At 51.5% G+C, this 24,506-nt stretch overlaps 2 protein-coding genes and 1 pseudogene across 2 annotated transcripts; 1 reads left to right on the forward strand and 2 right to left on the reverse strand.

The window, feature by feature from the left end:
- The first annotated feature begins 108 nt into the window (after positions 1-108).
- Ccdc154 (coiled-coil domain containing 154) lies at positions 109-9,928 on the forward strand. The gene is given in 18 exon segments (XM_017597601.3): positions 109-561; positions 805-1,015; positions 1,129-1,318; positions 1,509-1,555; positions 1,837-1,932; positions 2,232-2,355; positions 5,143-5,244; positions 5,741-5,869; positions 5,943-6,067; positions 6,364-6,490; positions 6,564-6,701; positions 8,321-8,440; positions 8,563-8,639; positions 8,901-9,018; positions 9,152-9,238; positions 9,511-9,698; positions 9,789-9,874; positions 9,877-9,928. Coding segments are annotated over 18 exon segments (2,007 nt in total). The 5' UTR covers positions 109-554; the 3' UTR covers positions 9,912-9,928.
- A 602-nt stretch (positions 9,929-10,530) lies between these two features.
- On the reverse strand, positions 10,531-13,309 carry Percc1 (proline and glutamate rich with coiled coil 1). Its single transcript, NM_001399460.1, has 2 exons — positions 13,239-13,309; positions 10,531-11,752 (listed from the first exon to the last, which is right to left on the reverse strand). The coding sequence occupies exon 2, from the start codon at positions 11,711-11,713 to the stop codon at positions 10,889-10,891; it is 825 nt and encodes a 274-aa protein (NP_001386389.1). The 5' UTR covers positions 11,714-11,752; positions 13,239-13,309; the 3' UTR covers positions 10,531-10,888.
- On the reverse strand, positions 14,356-15,081 carry Snrpc-ps3 (small nuclear ribonucleoprotein polypeptide C, pseudogene 3; annotated as a pseudogene).

The raw sequence follows: 24,506 nt of genomic DNA on the forward strand, positions 1-24,506 counted from the left end.
GCAAGGGGCATGCTTCATTGTCCCCCCCCAAATCCTTCTGGGGACCAGAAGTTAGGGAGTCCACAGGACAGGGCAGATGAGAGCTCAAGTTCCATTGGCAGTTGGCCATGAAGCCATAGGGTTCTGGTGAGAAAAAGATTCCCAGAATAACTCAGCTGTACCTGCCTCCTCGGGATCCACTAAAGAGGCAAGGTGGAAGGGCAGGAGCCGCTACCTCATACCTCCACTACTCTCAGGTCCACAGCCTCTCCTCCTGACTCATCTTCTCCCGAAGATTCAGTCTCCACTCCCTTGTCTTCTCCCCAAGATCCAGACCTTCCTTCTTGAGCCTTACTTTCCTGAGTCCCACAGCCTTTCCTAAATCCTGGCCTCCTCTGTGGCCCAAAGCCTTCTCTTCTCCCCTCAATGATCCCAGTTCCTGCAGCTTTCTGGCCTGGATTACTGGCTTCTCTCCAGCCAACCACTCGGCTACCCCGGCCTGGTGTTCAGCCTTGGGTCACCATAGGGCCACTGACATCATTACCTGAACAACAGGTGTGGCTGCTGGTGAAACCATGTCAGGTGAGTAGAGAGAAGGGATATACAGAGTAGTCCTGCTTTTAAACCTCACAGGTTCTGATGGAGCTGGCTAGGTTGTCCTAGTACTGCGTGTCCTCCCCCGGGACCCTCAACCCCTCTTACCTGGACCCCCGGAAGGGCTGATCTGTGTGATTCAGCAGGATGAGTCTCTGAGGTCAGGTGACAGCAAGCACCATCACAGATGTACTGTCCTTGTGCACGAGCTCCCAAGGTGCCTCCTTCCAGAGCCAGCTGATGGCCCCTCACTCGGGCTTTCGCCTCCACAACTGAGCACTGTCACCCTCGAGGACCTGGAGCTTCTCTTAACAGAAGGCCTAGCCAGTCACGAGCCCTCGAGTACCGAAAGCTTGGAGAAATATGAGTGCAGTGGACTGGTGTCCAACTCCTTGGTCCCTGAACAGGACACCCCTAAGCAATGGAAACAGCTGGAGCAGTGGTGAGCCTTGCAGAGTATGAGGAAGGCCATGTGGGGTAAGGGAGATGGCGTACTGTGATCGAGTTACCTCCAGGAAAAGCACAGCTTGACCCACCTGCTCTGGCCCTAATCAGGGTAGCTGAGCTGCAGGCTGAGGTGGTTCGCCTGAGGGGACACAAGGAGCGCTGTGAGCATGCCACATTGGGCCTGCTTCAAGAGCTGTTGCAGGTCCATGCCCGAGTGCAGATGCAGGCCTCAGAGCTGCGCCAGCTGAGGCAAGAGGTGCAGCAGGCAGCCTGGAGCCCAGAGAAGGAGGAACTAGAGGTGAGTCGTTGAGTGGCATGGCAAATACAAAAGAGCCACCCCTTTCCTGATGCTTGGGACACTTTCCTGGATCCTGACCCTACTGACCCCAGTCATTTCAAGCTGTGACTCCGACATGTCCTGCATCTGTGCTGCAGCGACCTGGTAGATAGATTCAGCCTACTGAGCCCATATTTCCTCCTCTTTGCAGTTGTCTGGGCCCCAGAGCCAGGACCAGATGCAAGCCCTGGATAAAAGGTACAGAGAGAGACAGACACAGAGACAGACAGACAGACAAGTACACGCTTCAGGGGGAAGGGCTGGGGCCCATGCTGTTAATGCCCTGCAGTAGCTGGCATTAAGGCCCACATGTGTCTTGTTTAAGTAGACAGTACCTATAATGGTGCAGGTCAGGTCGGCTGTGCACACACTGGGGCAGGCTGTACAAGTGGTGGGAGACTGGTTGCACGGCCCCATGCCCTGCCCCAATAGATGCTGCCTAACTGCTCTGGGGCCAGCAGGGCAACTCCTTCCACCAGGCTTGTGGAGGTCCGAGAGGCTTTGACACACATCAGGAGGAAACAGGCTCTACAGGACTCAGAGCGGAGACATGCTGAGCAGGAGATAAACCTCAGGTGGGCCAACTCTGGAAATCTCAGGCCTGTGCAACACTGGGGTCTTCCTTCCCTGAGCCCCCAGCGCCCCTTGGGGAGCATCCTCTAATGTGAGTGCTGCACTTCTGACTTCTGGGGGGCCCCACCCGCCTGCTCTTTGATCTAGTGCCTTGCCCTCACTGGGGACCCCAAGGCTTGCTTCCATGTGTCACCTGGGCCGGATGTGTACCCCAGCCTGAGAAGGACCTAGGACCCTAAAGCCCACCAGTTTGCTTATGGTTCCCTAGCTGAGTTGGTTTTACCACACCTACTGCCTCTAGGCTGACCAACCTGACTGCCATGCTGAGCCAAGAGGAGCAGGGCCGAGAAGCAGCCTGCAGCGCATTGCAGAAAAACCAAGAGGACACCAGCCAGAAGGTGGACCTTGAGTCGGCCAAGATGCAGGTACCTCCTGGAAAGGCAGGCCTAGCTAAGGCAGGAGTCATCAACAGGGCTCTGAGAAGGAAACCTATGGCCATGTCCTCAATGTGTCCCTCTTGCTGCAGCTGCTTGAGTGTACACGATAGCCCTACCCTGTCTGACGTGGTCGCCTCTCATCCCAGCTGCATTGCCCACTCACTGACAGCTGCCGTCTTAGGCACTGAAAACTCAATCCTGCTGTCACAGCCATGTGCCAAGTGCCCTGTTGTTGCAGGTTTGGGGAACAGAAGGCATGGGCAGGGGGCTGACTGTTTCAGTTGAACTAACAGAAAAGGAACATCTGGGCCTGAAGCCCCTTCTGCAGCTCTTTTCAGTTTCAGCATTTCTCTCAAGCAGAAATCACAGATTCCCAAGGCAGCGTGTTCTCCTTCCACTTGGGACCCCTCAGAGGGGCCTCTGCGTGGAGTGGTGGTGGCACAAGCCTTTCATTCCAGCACGCAGGAGGCAGAGGCAGGTGGATCTCTCAGTTCAAGGTCAGCCTGGTCTACAGAACTGGTTCCAGGGCAGCTACAGGTACACAGAGAAACCCTGGCTTGAAAAAAGATAGATTAGATAGATGGATGGATGGATGGATGGATGGATGGATAGATAGATAGATAGATAGATAGATAGATAGATAGATAGATAGATAGATAGATAGATAGATGGATGATAGATAGAGCGAGCCTCTGCTTCTACATGGAGCTTAGAGATGGTTACACATGCCTGCCACCCAGCTTTTTGGCTCTATAAATGGAGACCAGGAGCTATAGCTGCTGCTCTGTGTCCAGGCTCCTCAGAGGACAGGGTGGGCATGAAATACTGGGTACTTCAGCTGACCCATCATGATTCTGCTGCCCAGAAGTAGTGGCATTCGCCTCATGGCTGCTGGGAAGTTAATGCATTGGCATCATTAAGCACACAGAAGCTTTGGGCTGACCACCCCTCACATGCTAGGCATGGAGGAAGCTACTCTAATCAGGCCCTTTGAGTTCTTTAACGTCAGGGTCAGGACTTTACATGCCACTGCCTGTTTTTACAATAAAGTTTTATTGCACAGAGCCATGAACATTTGTGTAACATAGTGAGAGTTGCTACTTTGAGTAAGAGTTGGGAGGCTTCGGGATTGGGGATTTAGCTCAGTGGTAGAGCACTTGCCTAGCAAACGCAAGGCCCTGGGTTCAGTCCCCAGCTCCGAAAAAAAGAAAAAGAAAAAAAAAAAAAAAAGAGTTGGGAGGCTTCAAGGAAGACCCTGGGAGCTTGAAATGTTTGCATCCTGGCCTTTCAGAAAAAGTGGCCGAGGGAGGGTGTCTGGCTCAGTTCATGGATTGCTGGCCTAGTATGCACAAAGTTCTGGGTTCAATCTCCAGCACCCATAAATCTGAGCGTAGTGGCACTACAGGTGTGAAGCCAGCCTGGGCCATATATGAGATCCTATCTTAAAAATAAAATGTAGCGGGGGTTGGGGATTTAGCTCAGTGGTAGAGCGCTTGCCTAGCTCTGAGTTCGGTCCCCAGCTCTGAAAAAAATAAAAATAAAATAAAATAAAATGTAGCCATCCCTGTTTTAGGCTTCCCTCCTGCAGGGGAGGGAGGTCAGCAGTGGCTCCGATGAACTTCACCCAGATGACAGCCCAGGCCTGGCTCTTTGTCAGAGCCTGAGAGCTGGGCCTGTTGTCAGGAGAGTCCTGTGGCCACAGAGAAGGTGCTAGGCAGGTGAATGCTACGAGGTAGGTTTCTTGCAGGTTTTATTTGGTATACAGGGAGGTACAACAGTCTCCCTGTGAAGCCTGGCTCACCTCAAACTCCTGAGTACGGGAATTACAGTCACATGCCACAACGTCCAGATTTGTCAAATCCTGACATTCCTGGGGAGACATAAGGGAAACGTTCACCCCAAATAGTGAAGGAGCCAGCAGGCGTCAAGAAAGAGTCCAAGTCCAGTTTAGCAAACAAATGAGTTTACTGGGGCTTCTTACAGGATAGCATGGGCAAGACAGGCGGGGGCAAACCTAAAAGCCCCCATGGCCCCACCATCAGTATTTTACCTCTTATACTTTGGTTGTAATGGCAGGGAAAGGTCTATAACTCTCCCCCCACTCCCAGAGGGACTGTAAGCCCCATTCCCATAGACAGTTATCTGCTCAGAGCTGTTTCTCATTGTCATGACTGCAAACCAAGATCTCCACAGGTCACCACAGCTGCTCAACTGCAGAATGGCACTGGCTATGTCAAGACTCAAAGGAGACAGCCTTACTACAGTGTATGGGGGATGGGCCTGGAACCTCTGTCCTGTGCCCAGCATGGGGAGGAGGCAAAGCCCAAGCGTTACAACTAGTTTTCCCACCCACACCCTTGATAAGGCCATGCATGGGTGTTCCCACACATGCGGGGATGTTCTCACATACCGGATAGGGTGTCTTCACACCAGCTTCTCTTACTGAGGCTCCAGCTCAGTGTGGAATTCCGTGCCCACTGAACAACCTTTCCCGGATACCGCTGAGGCTCTGGATGTGCTCTGAATTGTCTAGGCCCCTGTGACCTTGATCTTTAGGTCCTTCCTGGCCCATGATCTAGTGTTCGGGGGGGACAGTGGCTCCTATCTGCCCTACCTTCATTCCTGCCCAGTGCATGCAGCCTGGCTATGCAGGGGTTGGGAACATGGCAGGGAGTGGGAGGAGGAGGGTATGAGACCCGGGTGAGGAAATGGATACACCAGGCAGGGTGGGATGTCTGGCAGGGAAGCTTCAGGTGACTCTGTGGTCCCTCACAGGCCCAGATGATGAAACTCAACGAGGAGATAAGCCTCCGCTTCCTCAAGAGAGAGGCTAAACTATGTGGTTTTCTGCAGAAGACTTTCATGGTCTTGGAGCAGGTGAGGGTCCAGGTGGGGCCGAGCATCCTCATGGGTTGTCCAAGTGAGCCACAGATTTATAGCTGTTGGACTGGAGAGGTTGCTCAGTGGTTAGAGCACCGGCCGCTCTTCCAGAGGATCCAGTTTCATTCCCGGCACCCTCATAGCAGCTCACAACTGCCTGTAACTCCAGTTCCAGGGGCTCTAACACCCTCACACAGACATACATGTGGCCAAAGCATGGACGCGCCTAAAATAAAAATAATTACTTCTTTAAAATTCACAGCAGCAGGGTTAGGGATTTGGCTCAGTGGTAGAGCACTTGCCTAGCAAGCGCAAGGCCCTGGGTTCAGTCCCCAGCTCCGAAAAAAAAAGAATAAAAAAAAAAAATTCATGGGGTTGGGGATTTAGCTCAGCGGTAGAGCACTTGCCTAGCAAGCGCAAGGCCCTGGGTTCGGTCCCCAGCTCCGAAAAAAAGAAAAAAAAAAATTCACAGCAGCTAGTGCTGTCTCCACAGAGAATGAAATCCTCCGAGACTGCACGGCTGTCGGCAGAAAGCAGCCTGCGAGAGGAACTGGAAACCCGCTGGCAGAAGCTGCATGAGCTGACGGAGGAGAGCTTACGGGTCTTGCGGGCACAGCGTGAGGTGGGCCTGGGTGACCAGGCGGGGTGGGAGATGGGATAGTCACCAAGGCTCAGGGTCACTTCTGCCACAGCAGGAAGAGGAGGGTCACCTGCTGGAACAGTGCCGGGGCCTAGACAAAGCTGTGGTCTATCTGACCAAGTTTGTGCAACAGAACCAGGTGTCACTGAATCGAGTCCTGATGGCTGAGCAGAAGGCCCGGTGGGTGTCATGTCAGTTCCTCCCTCAGCTAACCACTGGCTGAGCTCAGCTGGGGAATGCCCCAACTCCCTCAACCCCTGCAGCTGTTGGTTAGGCACTGACTAGTTGGACATGTCAGGATAGGACAGCAACCCTCTGCTAGAGCTGCTGTTCCTTCTCCACCCTGACTCTCGCACTCCCTTCCTGGTAGCACCCCCTCCTCTGGTCCATCTGATTACCTAGAAGGTCCCAGAGCTGGCAAGCAGAACCCCCCTCCCTAGCCAGTGCTAAGGGCCAGTTTGGGTATCAATACACAGGGAGGCCAAGGTGAGCTTGGAGGAGACCCAGGCTGAGGAGTTGGCTTCATATGTCCATGAGAACCTGGAGGCTGTACAGATGGCTGGCAAGCTAGCCCAGCAGGAAACACAGGATGCACTGGAGCTGGTAAGGGGCTGAGTGAGGTGGTGGTCAGCAGGGATCTAGCAGAGCCTCCCTGACTCTATGTTGTCCCATGCAGCTCCAAGAGAAGAGCCAGGTCCTAGAGGGGTCAGTGGCAGGGCTGGACCAGCAGCTAAAGGACCTGAGTGACCACTGTCTAGCTCTGAGTTGGAGGCTAGATCTGCAGGAGCAAACACTAGGCCTGAAGTTGTTCCAGGTGAGAAGGACAGACCCGCAAGGAAGGGCAATACAGGATGGAGCCACGGAAGAGACCTGGTCTCTGAATCAGGCAGGGTGGCTCCTACAGGCCCTTGGCCCCTAACACACTCTTCCTTTTTCTCTTCCCTTCCCCACTCTCTCTGTTTTCTTTCTCCCTCCCCCCCCTCTCTCTCTCCAATTCACCATTCAGTGGGTATGGTAGTACCTTACTTTAATACCAGTTCAGGAGGCAGAGGCAGGCAGATGTCTGTAGTTCAAGGCCTGCCTGGTCTACAGAACGAGTTCCAGGACAGCCAGGACTGTTACATAGAGCAAGGCTGTCTTGAAAAAGCAGCCCCCTTCCCTCATCACCTTTTAAAGCATATAGTTTAATGGTGGTTTTTTTTTTTTTGGTTATGTATTTTATTTTATTTGAGTTTCTTTTTTTTTTAATTAATTAGTTTTATTTATATGAGTACACTGCAGCTGTCTTCAGACACACCAGCAGAGGGCATTGGATCCCATTACAGATGGCTGTGAGCCACCATGTGGTTGCTGGGAATTGAACTCAGGACCACTGGAAGAGCAGCCAGTGCTCTTAACCACTGAACCGTCTCTCCAGCCCCCTTGAGTTTCTTTTATGTACTTTTTTACTTATGTACATGTGTGTAAGTGCTCAGATAGGCTGAAATCACAGATGGCTGTGAGCCACCCAACCTGGGTACAGGAACCCAAACTCCAGTCCTCTGGAAGAGCAGCCAGTGCTCTGAACTGCTAAGTCATCTCTTCATCCTGCTATTATTATTTTTTCACTATTGTTTTGTTTTAAGAGAGGCTCTTGCTATGTAGCTTAGGCTGGCCTGATACTCAGTGTGATCCCAACCTCAGGAGGCTGGGGCAGGAAAATTATGAGCTCAACACTAACCCTAACTAAAACCCAGCACTTTCCACACGAGAAACTCTCCAAGCCGGCTCCAGAACTTTCTCTTTACGTCAGATAGAATCCCAGAGCCCAGCAGTCCTCCTCCTTCTCCATCTAGCTCTGGTGTGTGCATAGACACTCCATCCCAGCATAAGCCTTTCCTCCCGGGCTTCTCTCCTGAGCTGCCTGCCTCCCTGTTGTGTGAATTCACGCTTCATTCCTTGGTGGCTGAATCATGTTCCCACACGGGGACAGGCCGTGTTTTGCATACTCTCTCCTCTGCTGACAGACACAAGAAGCCGTTCTCTTTTGTAGCTGTTGTGAACACACTCTCTGGCGTGGCAGGTGGATCCCCCGACTCGGCTGGCTCTACATCCTTTCTGGGTATATATGGCCAGAGCAGCTGCCAACAGGGCCCACAGACCACAACATCTGTACCCTCTTGCAGTGTGGCCAATCTGTTTTTCTCTATTCCCGTCAGGGACAACTGCCAGTTCCTCAAGGGCATATTTCTGCTCAGCTGGATGACCCTGGGAAGACCACCCCAGCTGTCATGAATCTGGAATATCTGTCTTCTGCAGGGTCTGGCCAGGCTCTCCGGGCAATCTGCATGCTTTGTATGAACATGCTCTAGGGTCAAATACTCTGCCTCCTGGCTTCAGCAGGCCCTGTCTACCCACCCCTCTTCCATCCCTCACTCGATGTTGAAATTGCAGGCACAGGCCGCATGGGAAGGTGTGGAGAGGGAGTCCCTGCAGGACCTGGCCCAGTGGCTGACAGAAGTCTCAGCTCACTTGCAGGAGGTGCAGGAGAGAGTGAGCAGCCTCCCCCAGCAGGTGGGCGAGGCTAGAGTTACCACTCGCCTTGAGGTTCTATGTCTGGCTGGGCTTGAGCTGTCCTGGGGCTCCCTGATGGCTGTGGTAAGTCACCTTGAGCTCCTACATATTCCACATTTCAGATAGAAAGTGTCTCCAACAAGTGTGTTCTTTACAAGAGTGATGTGGATGTGAAGATCTCTGCTGAGGGCAAGGCCAGGTGAGGGTTCGAAGCCACCCAGGCCTCTGGGAAGTAGAGAAACTCTTCTGACCTTCCTGATCTTTACTAGTCCTTCCAACCCCTACGCCTCTGCCCTTATGGTTGCCCCATCCCCAGCTAGTCCTACCCTGGGCTCTACCTCCTCTGGAATAGCCTGCACCCTCAAGTTTAGCCCTGTGATAGTCTCGGGAGTCTTAGCTCTGAACTGAGCCTTCTTCCTTGGGCTCTGAAGCCCCTATAATCAGTCCCTGGTACCCACAGGGAGTTTGAGGTTGAGACTGTGCGACAGGAGCTGGCTGCCCTGCTGATGTCTGTGCAGCTTCTGAAAGAGGAGAACCCTGGACGGAAGATTGCAGAGATCCAGGGCCAGCTGGCCACGGTATCCCTTGGGCCCCAGGAAGCCCCCTGGGTCTGTCTGCCTCCTTGTACTCCAGGCCCTCAGCGTTTCTATGCCAGTGGGTACATTTGGACATCAGCAGTCCATGTCTGACTATGACCAGAACTGTGTTTAGTTTCAGAAGCAAATGATAAAGTTGGAGAACAGCCTTCAGGCCAACAAAACCATCCAGAACCTGAAGTTTAATAATGAGACCAAGCTGGTGAGAGAAAACTCTGGGAGAACCACTGACCCCCTCACCCTCTGCCAGCCTGCCCCAAGCCCTGTCTGTTCCCATCTCTACAGGGCCCCAGGATACATTAGCTGGGTGGTGCTGAACAATGTTTCCTGGAGGTGAGGACCTCCCGTCAGGCTGCCTCTATAGAAGACATCCCCACACGTACACATCTGCCACCCACTTCTGTCATCCAATTCCCATTTCTCTGTCCTTGTTCCCCGTGGGTCCTCTTAGCACCGTTACCTCTGCACTTGCAGCGCACAGAGGAGATTGCCACCCTGCGTGAGAGCATGCTGCATCTGTGGAGTGAGGAGGGTCCCTGGCCTCTGACACTGGGCAGCAAGCGAGTATTCATGTCCCTGGTGAGGCAGCGGTTCTTCATCAAGGACGTAGCCCTTGGCGAGCTGGTCCCTGTGAACTCCTGGGGAGTGTACCAAGCTGTGAGGTGGGCAGCTGAGAGCCGGGGTCTCCCAAGGGTAGCAACACAGCCACGGGGGGTGGGGGGATGTTGTGTATGAGTTATGTCTCTGGGCAGGTGGCTTCATTGGAAGACAGTCCTCTTGAACTTGGTGACCCAGAAAAGGCCCGGAGTGAACTCGGCAATGACCCAGTGTAGGCCTGCATCAAGGTCACATCTCTGACTATGTTCCAGAAATAAACATGCCAGTTCTTGTACCTGTTGGAGTCAGAGTCTCCTGTCGTCTGCTGGGATGGCTTCTCTACGACTCACAGGCCTGACAAGGGTGTCAAGTAGTGAGAGGGAAACCCAGAAGGCCCAAGTTATTAGACGTTGAAGAACCCCCTCCTTCCCCGCCTTATGCAAGGCCAGACTATCACGTCCAGTGGGAGTTCTGTGCAGGGGCACCCAGGCCACACTTGTCAGGATACGTCCCTGCTGCTGTGAGGACAAATGTGAAGAATGAGGATACAGGGTCCTCAGACACCCTCAGCCCTGCACACCTACCCACTAAGTGCTGAGGAAGCCACTTGTGAGCACGAATCAGGAGAGTGAGAATCTGTGTCTCTGTGTGATCAGGCAGTGTCCCTCTTCTAGCCTCTCAAGAAAACCTGAACTCTGCATGCAGCTGGCCCTACAGAGACGGAGAGGGCTGGCCTGGTTTTAGTCCAACCCAACTAGTTGCTCTTTGCCACTGACTTGAATCTTGGGGCTAGCCTGGTAACAAAGGGCAAGGGTGTACAAGAGGTTGGTTCATAGTTCTTGCCTGAGTTCCATTCACTTCCTGAGGACAGAGTCCTGAAGCCTGCTGTGTATAGTGGGGTCCCCGGAGAGCTGGTAGTCAGGTGTGGCAGGTCTGGGTAAGCTTACATGCTCTGTCTCTCTCTGACTCTCTCTGTCTCTCTCTTCTCTCTCTGTCTCTCTGTGTCTCTGTCTCTGTCTCTCTCTGTCTCCCTGTCTCTCTGTCTTTTTCAGTGCTGGTGGCAACAGTTCCAGACACTTGGGATAAGTTCAAATCCTCTTGGGCCTGTTCTCCTCTTGAGGGAGAGGTAACTGCATGACTACTTAGATAGACCTACTAGGTAGGGCAGGACCTGTGCTACAGAAGGAGGTGCTTGGTTGTTCTGAAGGTAGAAAAGGCCATTGCTGCCCCAGCACACTCCTGACTCACCTACTCACTAGATCTCGGCCAGCTGTGTCCCCTCCAGAACTTGGGTGCCTCCACTCTGCAGCTCAGAGCCACCCTCAGCAGACCAGCTGGCCAGCAGATCACTAAAATCTGGTGTGCCCGGATGCAGTAGGCCTAGTGGGTTGGGTACAGGCTCCTTCCAGAAGGATGGAGGCAATTTTCTTTGGGTCATGGGGGTAATGTGGCTATACTTCCGCTCCAGCCTCAGTCTTCGGCAAGCTGATACTCTGGGCCTAGAGAACTGCCGAAGGCCATAATCAAAGAGCTCAGCCAGGGGGCCCAGTGGTGGCACCCTGTCTCCTCTGTGGCCCAGCCTGTGCACCTGACCCTCAGGCACCCCAGGTGAATGCATCCTGAGCTCAGCCGCCGCCTCATCCTCTGGGGGCCCATCCTGGGCCAGGCATACCAGATCAGCATAGTACAGATCCCGGGCAGAACAGCTGGCTGCTTGGCTATCAGCATAGATGTCTTGGGCATCTGGGTCTTGCCCTGTGTCCTTGCGTCCAAAGTACCGCTGAATGTCACCACTGATGAGCTCTGAGAAGCGCAGCAGCTGCACTGGGGTCTCAGGGCTGCTGGGACCCTGAGGGACCACTCCTGAGCTCTGAGAGTCTGGGCTGCAGCCCTGTGACCCCTCACCTTGCAGGTCTTGGTCTCCCTCTTCTTCTTCCTCCTCCTCTTCTTCCTCCTCTTCTTCCTCTCCCTCCTCCTCTTCAGAAGTTTCTGTAGCCTCCAGGTCTGTGAACAGGAAGGACTTGTGTGATGGTAGGGGTAGCCGGAAGCCACAGACAGATCGTATCACTCCAGCAGCCATCTTGTGGAGGTCCCCAAAATTTTGGGGGGGTCTCTGGAGCTAGGAGAGAAGCAAGAGGGTAGATTAGCAAGTTAGGGCTGGCAGTGCCCACTAGAGCCAGCCTGGATGTATGGCCCCAAATGGTGCTTTAGTTCTTTGCTCTCTCCATCCCTGGGCTTCCTGAGCTCAAAGAGGGCCTGGCTTAGAGAGATGTACAGGATCCTCTCATGTAGGGTGGATCCATTGAATACAGGGGAACCAGACAGAACCATGAGAACCACCACAGTTGTGATTACAGGGTAGGGCCAGAGGCAGAAGTCCTAGAGTTCAGTACCACTCAAGACAGGAAGGGACAGGCACTGGACAAGGTGTCTACCCTGTCCCAGCCTGGACCACTGTGGTGACAGGACCAGAACCTACTTTGACAGGCCCAGCAACCTGGCAAATGCCATGGGGAGCTTCGGGGCTATGACAGACAAAGGTCTGGTTCCTGTCTAGCTACAGTTACAGCCACAACTCCAGGGCTTCTCTTTGAAGAGGTGCAATTGCTGGGGTTTCTTTCTTCTTTTTCCTTGTTTTGTTTTGAGATAGGACCTATACTAGAACTTGATATGTAAACTGGCTTCAAACTCAACAGAAGTTTGCTTGTCCCTGCCTCTAGAGTGCTGGGATTAAAGGCATGTGCCGCCACTCTTGGGTAGTAATTCTTGATTTTTAAAGAAACGAGTGTCGAGCCAGACGTAAGCTGGATCCAGATGTGGTAGTGTATGCCTTGAATCTCAGTACTCAGGAGGCAGAAGCAGAGGCAGGCAGATCTCTGAATTCGAGACCAGCCTGATCTACAATCTGAGTACCACCAGGACAGCCAGGGCCACACAGAGAAATTGTGTCTAGAAAAACTGAAGAGAGAAAGAAAGAAAGAAAGAAAGAAAGAAAGAAAGAAAGAAAGAAAGAAAGAAAGAAAGGAAGAAAGAAAGGAAGGAAGAAAGGAAGAAAGGAAGGAAGAAGAGAGGCAGAGAGAGAAAGAAGAGAGAAAAAGAGGCAGAGAGAGAGAGAGAGAGAGAGAGAGAGAGAGAGAGAGAGAGAGAGAGAGAGAAACAGAGAGAGGGGAAGGGAGAGGGGTGTTCTCACTTGGAGCCTAGATGTAGCTCTCTCTCCTCCTGGCTAGTGACCCTACAGTAGATCTCATTTCTAGAGCCACCAGACTCCTTCACAGAGGAAGGGGGAGAGCAGATATCCAACAATGTGTATCAGAAGACAATCTCTACCTGAGATGCCTAGGTGTGAGTGGCCCCTTGGTCAGATCTGCTCAGGGTCAAACTGCACAGCCCCTTTCTGCTATCCTGAAACCCTGGGTTTGGGAAGTAGATCTGGCCACTTCAATGTCCTCTATTGCTGGATCCTTCTGTCTTAGGAGGTGTCCAGTAGTCCTGACACTAGTCTTTGAGGATGACTGCTAGTGGAGAACTTAATGCAGGCATATTCCCTCTGAGAGGGACCTCCCCAACACCCAGTGGTGCGACCACCCATTCACCCAGGCTCCTACCTGACTGGGACTGCAGGGCTCTCTCAGCAGGCTCTCCTCCACCTGGGGCGCAAGCATTTATAGCTGAGCTCCACAACTGCCTGAGGCTGGCAAATATTTGGCAACGGCATTGTCATCACAGACTGGGCAAACAGAGCCCGTTTGTTTTAGCGCCCAGCAACCAGAGCCGCATGGGGGGAGTACCCGCAGACTGCCTCACCTGCAGGCAGCCTGCCGGGGGACCATGGAGTGTTTGCCTCAGGCCCAGCTGGCCCACACCCTGGACCCGAGGACCCTTATCTGTACTGCTGATTGGGGCCCCATCCAAGCTTTGCCAAATAGGCGGAAAATTAAATTTCATGCTATTTTGAGTTCTGGAGTACGCCTCTCCAGAGGACATCCTGCCTGCAGCGCATGCTATAAACCCTCCTCTGCAAGCAACAGGATCTGGGGCAAGCGGAGAGCTAAGGCTATGCAGCCACTTAGTAGGTCCAGGATGGGTGCTAACACTGGCAGCCTTTGTAACCCCTACCAAGCCCCTCTAGCCTCTGAGCCCTTGTTCAGCTAAGATTAACCATAACCATGTCAACCAGCCCAGTAAGGACTGTGGGATGGACTCTCATGTGATAGCTGCCACCCACTTGCCCTGAGACCCAGCTATACTTGCAGTCATTCTGATTGAACCAATCGCTCAGCATCCTTGCTGGGGTGAAGACAGGACACGTACCTTCCCTGGTTGGAAGCCTAAATGGAGTTGGGGGCGGGGTTCCTCTCCTTCTCGGGCCCTCTGCCTTTCTGGTGGTATAGCTTCCTCTGGCTTCCTTAATCACTGATCCCAAACTGGGTGGTTTTAAAACAGTTATTGCATCCTCTGCCCTCCTGGAGACCAGAGTCAAAACTGAGATACCAGTGAGGCTGGTGTCTGGGGTCCCGCCAGCCGCTTGGTGTTTGTCTTGAGCCTGTCATAGCCATCGATGCTGTCATCTTCATTTGGGCTTTCACTTTTTCTTTTTAACCTTGGGACAGGGTCTTGCTGTGTAGCCTACACTGGTGGGGTCAGACTGGTGGCCATCCGAGTGCTTGCCTTGCAGGCATGCAGCGCCCTGCTTGGCTGGCAACTCTTTTTTTTTTTTTTTTTAAAGAGCTGACGACTTTATTTTCACATTTCACAATGTAAGTGAAAACCGCACTTTTTTGTACCACTTCTCCCTCCAGAAGCGTTCTCTCTGTTAGGAAGGGAAGTTCCTCATCATGCACCTAGGAAACACTCAGGGTCAGCACCAAGATCTCCTGGCGAAACAACAAGAAATACAAAAGGATAAAGAGCGCTTCTGCTCTTATCTGTCTGGCCGGGTCATGCCAGGCCGTGTGGGCACCATCATAGGGCGGGCGGGAGGTCTCATCATTGGAGGCCCGGGCATCATGGGCATATGGCCTCCCATGGGTGGTCTCATCCCAGGAGCTGGTCCCACAGGCATCATCCCAGGAGGAGGGGGGCCCATCATTGGCATCATGGGAGGGCCTCCCATGTGGGGTGCAGGCATCATGCCAGGCCGAGGAGGACCCGGGAGACTGGGGGGAGGCGGGATCATGGCCCCTGCAGGCGGAGGAGCAGAGAACGGAGCTGGAGGGATCTTTCCTTGTTGAAATGCAGCCGTTGTTTTGTCAATCAGGCTCTGGGCCTGTTCTTCCATCCATTTCTGGTAATAGTCTTTTACATTCTCTTTGTGTTTCCGACCATTGCAGTGTGTCTTCCTCACAGACGGAGAATCGTGGGTAAGATACGTATCACAGTAGTCACAATAAAACTTGGGCATGTTGCTCCACAGGCCGTTGGCTATCCCGGTCCCCGCCGCCAGGAACTCTTGGCTGGCAACTCTTACAGAGGTGTTCGCCATTGCATTTAGGGCTGCCCGAATCCAGCACATCCTCAGCTTAACTCGTCACAGCCACAAAGAGTTTTCCCAAATACATTCAGTCTGTGGTTTAGGGTGGAGGTGCATTTAGGGGTGGGCACTATTCTAGCCGATCCAGGTGCCCTCCAGGAGGAATGGAGCCCTCAGAGCACTCAGCTGCCCTCAAGGAGCCCCCAGTGTCTTCAGATGCTGCTGCTACTGTGGTTAGTTCTAAGGACAGGAAAGTGCCTCCTCCCAGCGTGGCTTTCAGTACCTCAGGCTCAAAACATTAGCCCATTGTCTCTAAGTCCAGCTCTTCACCTGGCTAAGGGGATAAGAGGAATGTGGGTATCACTTACCTTCCCTGGGTCCTTCTTTGCTCCAGGCACCACCCCCACTTTAGACAAGGACAACGCCTTGGTTTCAAGCCAGTGAAGCCCTAACTTCCAGCCTAGGCATATGTCACCTGACACAATCACCTTCAGCTTTTTCCTGCCCCCTGAGCCCTTACTTGATGGCTTCAGTGAGTTCGTGGTTCCCGGAGGGTAGGAGGTTAGGGAACCCAACCCTAAAGATGCTTCATGCCTGCTCACTGCAGTCAGGACCCCTACCTGACAAGTAAGCCATAGAGAAAGGAAGTTAAGTCCTAAGGATGAGCACCTCAAAGGGTTGGGCCGAGTTGGGGTTGTACAAAGATTGGTAGCCGACTGCCCAGCATGTTGAAAGTTCAAGGTTAGATCCCCAAGGCCACACACACTGAGTACGGTAGTGCATGCCTATGTACCCTGTAGGCACCAGGAGGTGGAGGCAGGGGATTCTGAACGTCAAGGTCATTCTTAGCAAGTTCAAGTTCACACTAAGCTATATGAAACCCGTGGCAGAGCAACCTGCAAACAAGGCTTGGAACCCTGGTGTGACTGTCAACTGTGGACTAGGTTGTCTGCTTGGAGCTGAGCCCTGGAGAAGACATCAAGGGGCCTAGTCACCTCCAAGCCTGACAGGACACTGGAAGGCTTGGGGACGGTGGTGGCATAGCTGCCGCCTGTACCAACCTCTTCTCGGGCAGGAAACTTGGGCCACATCCTCAGTGAGAACCAGAAGAGACCTCTGCTGTGCCTGGCTAGGCCCAGTTTTGCGTGTCCATTCTGCTCTGGATTCTACCTACTTCTGACCCTACAGTCTGACCATGTTAGACTCCAAGGTCTGAAACCACTGGCCAGTCTTGGCTGTGGGCAGCACTGCTTCAGCCTCAGCCAGCTAGCTCCCTTCTCACCCACCAAAGCCCAGACCTGCTGAAGGACCAGGTATGGGGCTGGGGGGTTGCACTTCCTCCAAGCTGAAGCCACATCACCTTCTACTGCTGGATGCTGGCCCAGGAAAGGGATGGGGACAGGTTGAGTGATATGACACTGACAGATGGGCCTGAGAGGTCTACAGATGCACCATGCTGGGCAGGCAGGGAAGGGATAGCTAGGGCCTCAGGGAGTACCCAGAAGGGCATGTGGATTGTGGCCCACATCCCACCCTGACCGGTCCTAGTGATAGAAGAAGTGCTGAGGCTGTGAGTACAGCTTGCCACCGGCTCACCTGGTCGAGCCTTGAGCTTTCTGAACCTTAGGTCGAGTGCTTCAGGAGGAGGAAATGAGTCACAATTCTGCCCCGGAGAAGTCATCCTTCTTCCAAATGAATTTTGGAAGAGCTGGATGTGAGGCAGGGGATGTAGATGGACCAACTGAGGCAGGCAGTGTGTCTCAGCAAATGTGAATCAGCCACTATCAAGGAACTAGAATCCTTGAGGTCAATACAAAGTCAGGCAGAGATGGGAGGTCAGAGAGAGACTAGAAGATGCTCTATTTAGAAGATACTGGATTGGGGTTGGGGATTTGACTTAGTGGTAGAGCGCTTGCCTAGCAACCACAAGGCCCTGGGTTCAGTCCCCAGCTCCAAAAAAAAAAAAAAAAAAAAAAAAAAAAGAAGAAGATGCTGGATTGCTGGCTTTGAAGATGGGGAAAGGGCCATGAGTGAAGGATTCTGGGAATTTTCAGAAGCTGGGAACACAAAGGACCCATTTTTCTTTGCGTTCTCTGGAATGTCATTGGATACCTCAACGTCAGGGCTGGTGAAGCTTCCCTGGACTCCAAACCCTTCTTGGAAATCCCACCTAAGCCACACAGCTTAGCATCGACACAACCGGAAAACCATAGTAAGAGTCATGGCTCCGGATGGGAGCGGGTGGGTGTGTAGGATGCTGTTGCTGGCTGTGAAATTTATAGACAGTTCTCCCAGCATGGGAAACCCCCGTATCAATGTCCTAGTTGAGGTCAAGCTTAAGTTATCTCAAGAAACCTAGAGCCAAGAGCTGGGTGTGGCAATACTTGATTGTAATCTTAGCTCTAGGAAGGCGGAGGCAGGAGGATCCTGTGGTCCAACTAACCTAACCTTCTTGAGTTTCAGACTAGTGAGCGACTGTCAGAAAATAAAAAGGTAAGGCTGGGTATGGTGGCGCATGCCTTTAATTCTAGCGCTTGGAGGAAAAGGCAAGTGGATCTCTGGGAGTCTGTGGCCAGCCTGGTCTACATACTGAGTTCCAAGATAGCCAAAGCTACATAGAGAGACCATGTGTCGATAGATAGATAGATAGATAGATAGATAGATAGATAGATAGATAGATAGATAGACAGATAGACAGACAGACAGATAGTACCTGAAAAACCATACCTAAAGTTGTCCTCTGGCCTCCACATATATGTGTACACACATTCACAAGCACCCTTCCCCACATACATCCACACCCCATTACATATGCACCCTAACACACAATCATACATACACGTATACAACCACACATGCAAGGAAACCAAAGAACACCAGAGCCTCAGCTGTTTCCCATGTGTGGAGAGACCCTCTCCTACAAGAGGGGATCAGCGGTCGCTCCCCAGGGCTGCCACTTCCCTGGTGCTTGGGTTTTACACCTCCCCCCCACCAACACCTTCCCCACCTTGCCTGTGGCAGGCATCTGGATTGGAGGAATAGGTCTTGGACAGCTTTAGGTCCTGACACACCCACTCGTGCTGGCTGAGAGAAGGCTGTCTTGAAGGACTTTGTCCTTATCCTGGAGAAATTCTGGTGTTCTCCACTGCCTGGCAAGAGGTCATGGAGAAGACCATGAGCTAGGGTGGAAGATTTATCCACAGTGGGAAGAAAGCAGAGCAGACGGTTGTCTGGGAAGAGGCCCCTGAGAAGGGCCTATGGGGCTGGCGAGAGTAATGAGAGGCCTGAGCAGAGAAACCAGAGAAGGGCCTGCTGCTTAAGTCCAAGCAAAAGGGGACAAGCTTTCACAGGGCAGACATAGAGTGCTAATGGAGGGAGGGTCTGGGGACTTAGAGGGCATGGTGAGGAGGCCATCCCTCACTTTTCCTTCATGTTGAATTGTGAGCCATGTTCAGGACAGACCAGGAGTCTCGTAGGTAGGGGTTGAACTCTAGTGTTTGTTTCTGATAAGGCCTGGTTGGGGTCTCTGGGTCAGTAGACAAACACGCTTAGTGGGTGGACAAGGCCAGGCAGAGCCCCTGTCACCCCATCTTAGTTATCTTCCATTTGGGGACCCTGGAAGAGGCTGGGGCTGAAGCATATGTCCTAGCATCTGCTCCTAACTGGGATATGTTTGGGGTTGGGCTCAGAAAAGCACTCTGCCCACTGTCCCCTCCCCACCACCAGTCCCCACTCACTGTCAGGCCTCAGACCCTGGGAGACTGAGTGGGACTCTGCCCTTACAGGGGCACAGACCTGCCTGACCCCAGGCACCTGGTATCTATCTTCCTGGGAAAATCAATAGCTCCAATATGTCAGCTCTTAAGTGGAGCTACAATAAATTACCCTGCCATTAAGCCCACTGACGGCTACCACCGCCTCTGCTTCCATTAGTGAGACATTAGGCTTCCTGTGAAATTTCTCTGTGTGCTTTGTGATAATGAGAGCTGAGGTGTTGGTTATGTCCCCGACGAGCACGGCAGTGGCTCCACATACAGTATGGTGGGACGTCACATCTTGGAGCTTCTACCATAGGGTAGCTTTTACAGCTTCCTGGCCAGGCTCCTGTAGCAGAACCTGTAAGGAAGAGTGGTTCTTTGAGAGGAGAACAACAAACATGTGTGACTGGAAAGATGGCTGGCACTTAGGAGTGCGCGCTGCTTTTAGAAGAACCTGGGTTCTGTTCCCAGCACCTACATGCTATCTTACAACTGTACCTAACTCCAGTTTCATTTCGGGGGATCCAGTGCACTCTTCTGGCTCTGTGTGCACCAGGCACATACATACATACATACATACATACATACATACACACACACACACACACACACACACACACACACACACACACACATATACATTGCAAAACACAAACACATAAAGTACACTTAAATTGGGGCTGGGGATTTAGCTCAGTGGTAGAGCGCTTACCTAGGAAGCGCAAGGCCCTGGGTTCGGTCCCCAGCTCCGAAAAAAAGAACCCCCCAAAAAAAAAGTATACTTAAATTTCTTTTGTTTTGTTTTTCAAGACAGGGTCTTTCTATGTAGTCCTGGCTGTCCTGGAACTCACTCTGTAGTCCAGGTTGACCTTGAACTCACAGAGATCTGCTTGCCTCTACCTCCTAATGGCTGGGACTAAAGGTATGTGCCACCACTGCTGGTTCTTTCCGTTTTTTTGAGACAGGGTTTCTCTGTGTAGCTCTGGATGTGCTGAAACTCACTCCATAGATCTGCTGGCCTCTGCCTCCCAAGTGCTGGGACAAAAGGTGTGTGCCTCGACTGTCCACCTTAATATTTGTAAAAAAATTTTTTTTTTGGTTCTTTTTTTTCGGAGCTGGGGACCGAACCCAGGGCCTTGCGCTTCCTAGGTAAGCGCTCTACCACTGGTAAAAATTTTAAAAAAGAATATTCCCAATGGCCTGGAGGCCTGAAATTTCAAACACTCCTTGCTACAGTTTGGGGGATATTATTCCTGGACTCTCTCCCTCCTCCTGTAACTGAGGAGGCATGAGTGGGTGGGGAGGTCCTTGGCTGCTGCTTCCTAACATCCTGTCTCTCTCTGCTATTGCGTGCCTTGCCTTCTCTTCTGAAAAGGCATTGAAAAGGCATTCTGAAAATCCTGACATTGGCTTTACAGTCGATTCGCACCAGTATGACATTTTGTAAACCATGTTATTTGCAAAGACCAAACAAGGTGCCAATCTTGTTTTCAAGGGCGGGAACACTGTTCACTCCGGCACTGTAATGCCAACCCCAGGAAGATATGAGATTGGAGTGTGTGTGTGTGTGTGTGTGTGTGTGTGTGTGTGTGTGTGTGTGTAGGTCCCATATGTGTAGGTGCATGGAGACTAGAAGTGGTGTTCCTCAGGAGCCACTCACCTTTTTTTTTGAAATAATGTCTCTTCCTGGGACCTGGGACTTGCTGATGAAGCCATACTGAGTGGCTAGAGCGCTCCACAGATGCCCTTTTCTGCAACCCTAGAGCTGGGATTACAAACATGGGCCACGACATAGAGCTTTTGATGTGGCTGCTCAAACTTGGGTCCTCTGGCTTGCATGGTGAGCACTACGGACTGAGCCGCCCGTCTTGCCAGCCCTAAGAGATCTCTTTCTGCCTCTGACCTGAGACAGTCTTTGAGACTGGGATGAGCTCACTGGTCATTGTTAGAGGCTAGCCCACCCCAGGGTGAAGCTCTAACTCGTGTTCTACCTCCTTAATCTGGTCTCATGGGCTGTTCTGTGCAGTTTGAGCCTGGTTCCCCTATGTTATCCAATCCAGGAAGCCTAGTTCCCTTCACACTTTAGGGCCCTTGAGCTCCATCTCCTTCTGGAGGCTCCCCCTGGGTTGCATGTTACCTACAGTTAGGTGCCTGGGTGCTGTGAGGTTCTTGCCAGGAGAGTGGTGTAGCAGTGTGGGGTGGGGCCCTGGGAGGAGGACCTGGGTAGACAGGTGCCTCTGTTGACACAACAGCTCTTAGCCAGGGTCCTGGGTTGGGCCTCTCGGTGTGTGTGGGGGAGGGGGGTTGAGGTGGGGGGTTGGGAGGGCGACTCACAGGTGTTGCTGGGCCCCACCATCTCTCTCATTGTTCCTGCTCTAATTCAATGAGAGTGCCTTGGACAAGAATACTGAGCGGGAGGCTTTTCCCAGTAGTAAGTGGGCACTGGACTGTAGCATACTCCAGGTCACAGGAGGCTCCTGATTTTGTTCCATCCTGGGCTAGATTACAGCTCGCAGTAAGGGGATTTCCCAGGACCCTCTTTTGTCCACAAAGCATCCAAAAGCTACGGTCACCTTTAGGATGACAGCCTGCGTGTACTGCCAGGTGGGAGACCTTAAGCAAAGAGAAGGCGAAACCAGGTCACAAGGGTTCCAGCCTAGCTCGCTTGTGGGGACTAAGGCAAGTGAGTGTGCAGGCTGCTCACAAATCCTACAGTTGGAACATGCATAAATTTCCCCGCAAACTTCTGGGTCTAATTTCTTTCAGGTCCCCGCATCCCTACGTGGGGAGAAGTTCAAGTCCAGCCCTTGTCGCAGACTGCTCAGGGGTCTGGCGTACTGCGTACTGCGGAGAGACCAGGCTCGAATATTCAGGTCAGGAACAAATTTGATGCGACAGACAGAGTCAAACACACGAGAGAGGTTTGTTATTGTTGTGAATTTTACTTGAGAGCATCAGGGTATATATACACTTATTTTAAGGGCTTTGGTACAGGGTCAAATGATTACAATCTTACTCAGAAATCATCACACCATGATATAAGAACTCTTTTTTTTTTTTTTTTTTTTGGTTCTTTTTTTCGGAGCTGGGGGCCGAACCCAGGGCCTTGCGCTTCCTAGGTAAGCGCTCTACCACTGAGCTAAATCCCCAGCCCCGATATGAGAACTTTAAACACAGACTATACAGGAAGAAAATTTCTATTTTACGCTTGCCTGTGGTCATGTTGCCAGATATCCGGTTTTTACTAGTTTCATTATTAACCAGCACAACCTCTCTCTAAACTTCCCATATTAATAATCTTAATATTTTTTCTTTTGATCTCAGGTGGCCATAAAAGGAATCATCTTTTCCAAAAATAAGAAATTTATATACTTGTCACCTCAGCTGTCATTGCTGATCCTCTGAGAGAACACACCAGGGAGCTTGAGCTTGCCTGATCCTCTCCCAGGGAGATAGGGAACCATACTTGACTCTCTTACCATTAACCACCACTCATCTATCTAGATTATTATCATAAACTCCTATCCAAGGTAAAGGTGCATCTGTAGGATCAGACTTGTAAGGGCCTTCCCATCTAGGGAATCCTCCATTTCCTGATCTAATTCATCCTTATTTTTTGTTTCTCTTTTTTTGTCTTCTAGAAAGTCCCTGGAATCCCGATTCAAGTTTCTGCAAAGTGTCCATAATTTCCCCAAATGTCTCCTAAGTAGTTTACAACATTTGAATCAGCAGTTATGCTGCTGGGGGCTATTTGCTGGCAAAGTCACATTTCTAGCAGGTTTGCACAATTGCTTCTCTACCTGAAATTCTATTCTTGGAGTAGCTTCCGGCACCGAGGTCGAGGGCACCGAGGTCAATGTCTGCTGACTTGTGTCCTGTGGTCCCTCAGTTCCTGAAACATCTAAAGATACAACTTGGTTCTCCTAAGAGGACGAGGCGCCACAGGCTATTGTTTCAAACACCAGCAAGATAGTACACATCCAAGCAGCCATACACCCAATACCTGAGCCAAGAAAAAAGCTAATCTCGTTTCCTTCTAGGGGTCTGCCAGGGACCTCCAGGAGGCCTAACCATGTGTGGTGCGAACTGAGGGACCAGCAGCCATTCAAGCTCTTTTTGCTCCATGCTCCATGTCTCCACTGGATGTAGCAAGCCCTCCTGCAGAGGAGTTTCAAGTGAAGATGGGACAGCTGGGCTGAGTTATTGTAGCTGAACTTCATGTCTTCAGGAGCCAGGTTGCTGCACTGTGAGTTGTGTCTCTCTCCTTAATGCTGCCTAGTGAGGGCATCCTCTACCTTCTTGGGAGTGCTGTGTAAGACTGGGCCTCGCTCTAGCAGGAATGTGTAGGTCACTACCAGTCAGAGGCTGAAGAGTCATTTTCCTAACTTCTTTCTCCCTTTCCATGATCAATCTGGTGCCCTCAGACACTCACCTGAGCAAACTAATAGCGTGGCACTCTGCTTGCCCAGAAAGGGTCCTAGGTTTCTGGGACTCACAGCCATATGCCCCATGAGATAGAAGGGAGAGGTGGGCTTTTCTGTTATTTCGTTTTTGTTTTTGTGACTGGTTCACAGATTGAGAACAAATTCAGAGTGACAGTCATTAGTGGGCCCTGCAGTAAGGCCAGGTGGATATGACTCACCCTAGTACTGAACTGACACCATTAGGGCTGATCCTGTTTTTTGTTTGTTTGTTTTGTATTTTAAATTGGGTTGATATCAGGCTGTGTCGTACAAGCTGGCTTGGAACCAGGGATCTTCTTGTTTCTGCCTCCACAGTCTTGAGATTACAAGGTTGCCTGGCTGATTCTGAAGATGAACTGAGCTTAAATCAGCTTCCAGCTCAAAACACCAGGCGCACTCAGGAATGTAATTTCAGAATTACCTCCCTGTAGGCTGTCCGAGGTGTGGTCAGCTTATGGTCTACACAGATCCATTTTCAGTCTCCCTGAATGCAAATGGATTCTGGGGACCTAGGATAGTCTAGGGGGAGGTGATGTTTCTGCAAGCCTTTTTTTTTTTTTTTTCAAGTTTCAAAAATGGTTTTATTTATGTAAGTCAGTGCACATTCCTAATACAGTGATTTCCTGAAGATTACAGTATTTTTGTAAACATAAGATTTACAGTTTAACCATACACAAAGCCTATTTTTAATTCCTTGACGGAATAAATTACTTTTCTTCAAAAATTAGTCAAGTGCAATTTGCCCGATATTTAATGTATACTAGGATTAAAGCCTACAAAACTAGTAACAGATACAATTGTCAAGCCTTTCATTTGAACACATTCACTTTCAAATTTAACTTATTTCGCCCCATTTAATAAACATCACTTTCTTTGAAAATTACCCAATTAAGCAGTTAACAGTTCTCCATAATATGGTACAGGCCACTGGCATTAAAAAGGCAGTTACTAAGATGTCAAGGTGCCTGCAGGCTAGTAAGATCGAAAACCCCACAGCTGCCCAAGGCAAACCTTGCAGAGTGGCAGGGTGAACTGAGTGTCAGTGGAAAGCTTTCTGCAAGCCTTTTTTAAGGGGACGGCCGGGCAGGGAGGCCTCTAAGGTTCGAGGGCTTTCCACCTCCGGTCCTGAGGGCATAGCTGAGATGGACTCGGCTGGCAGTTGAGACACTGGTCAAAAAGGAG

This window comes from Rattus norvegicus, chromosome 10 (assembly GCF_036323735.1).
Source record: "Rattus norvegicus strain BN/NHsdMcwi chromosome 10, GRCr8, whole genome shotgun sequence".
NCBI lineage: Eukaryota > Metazoa > Chordata > Mammalia > Rodentia > Muridae > Rattus > Rattus norvegicus.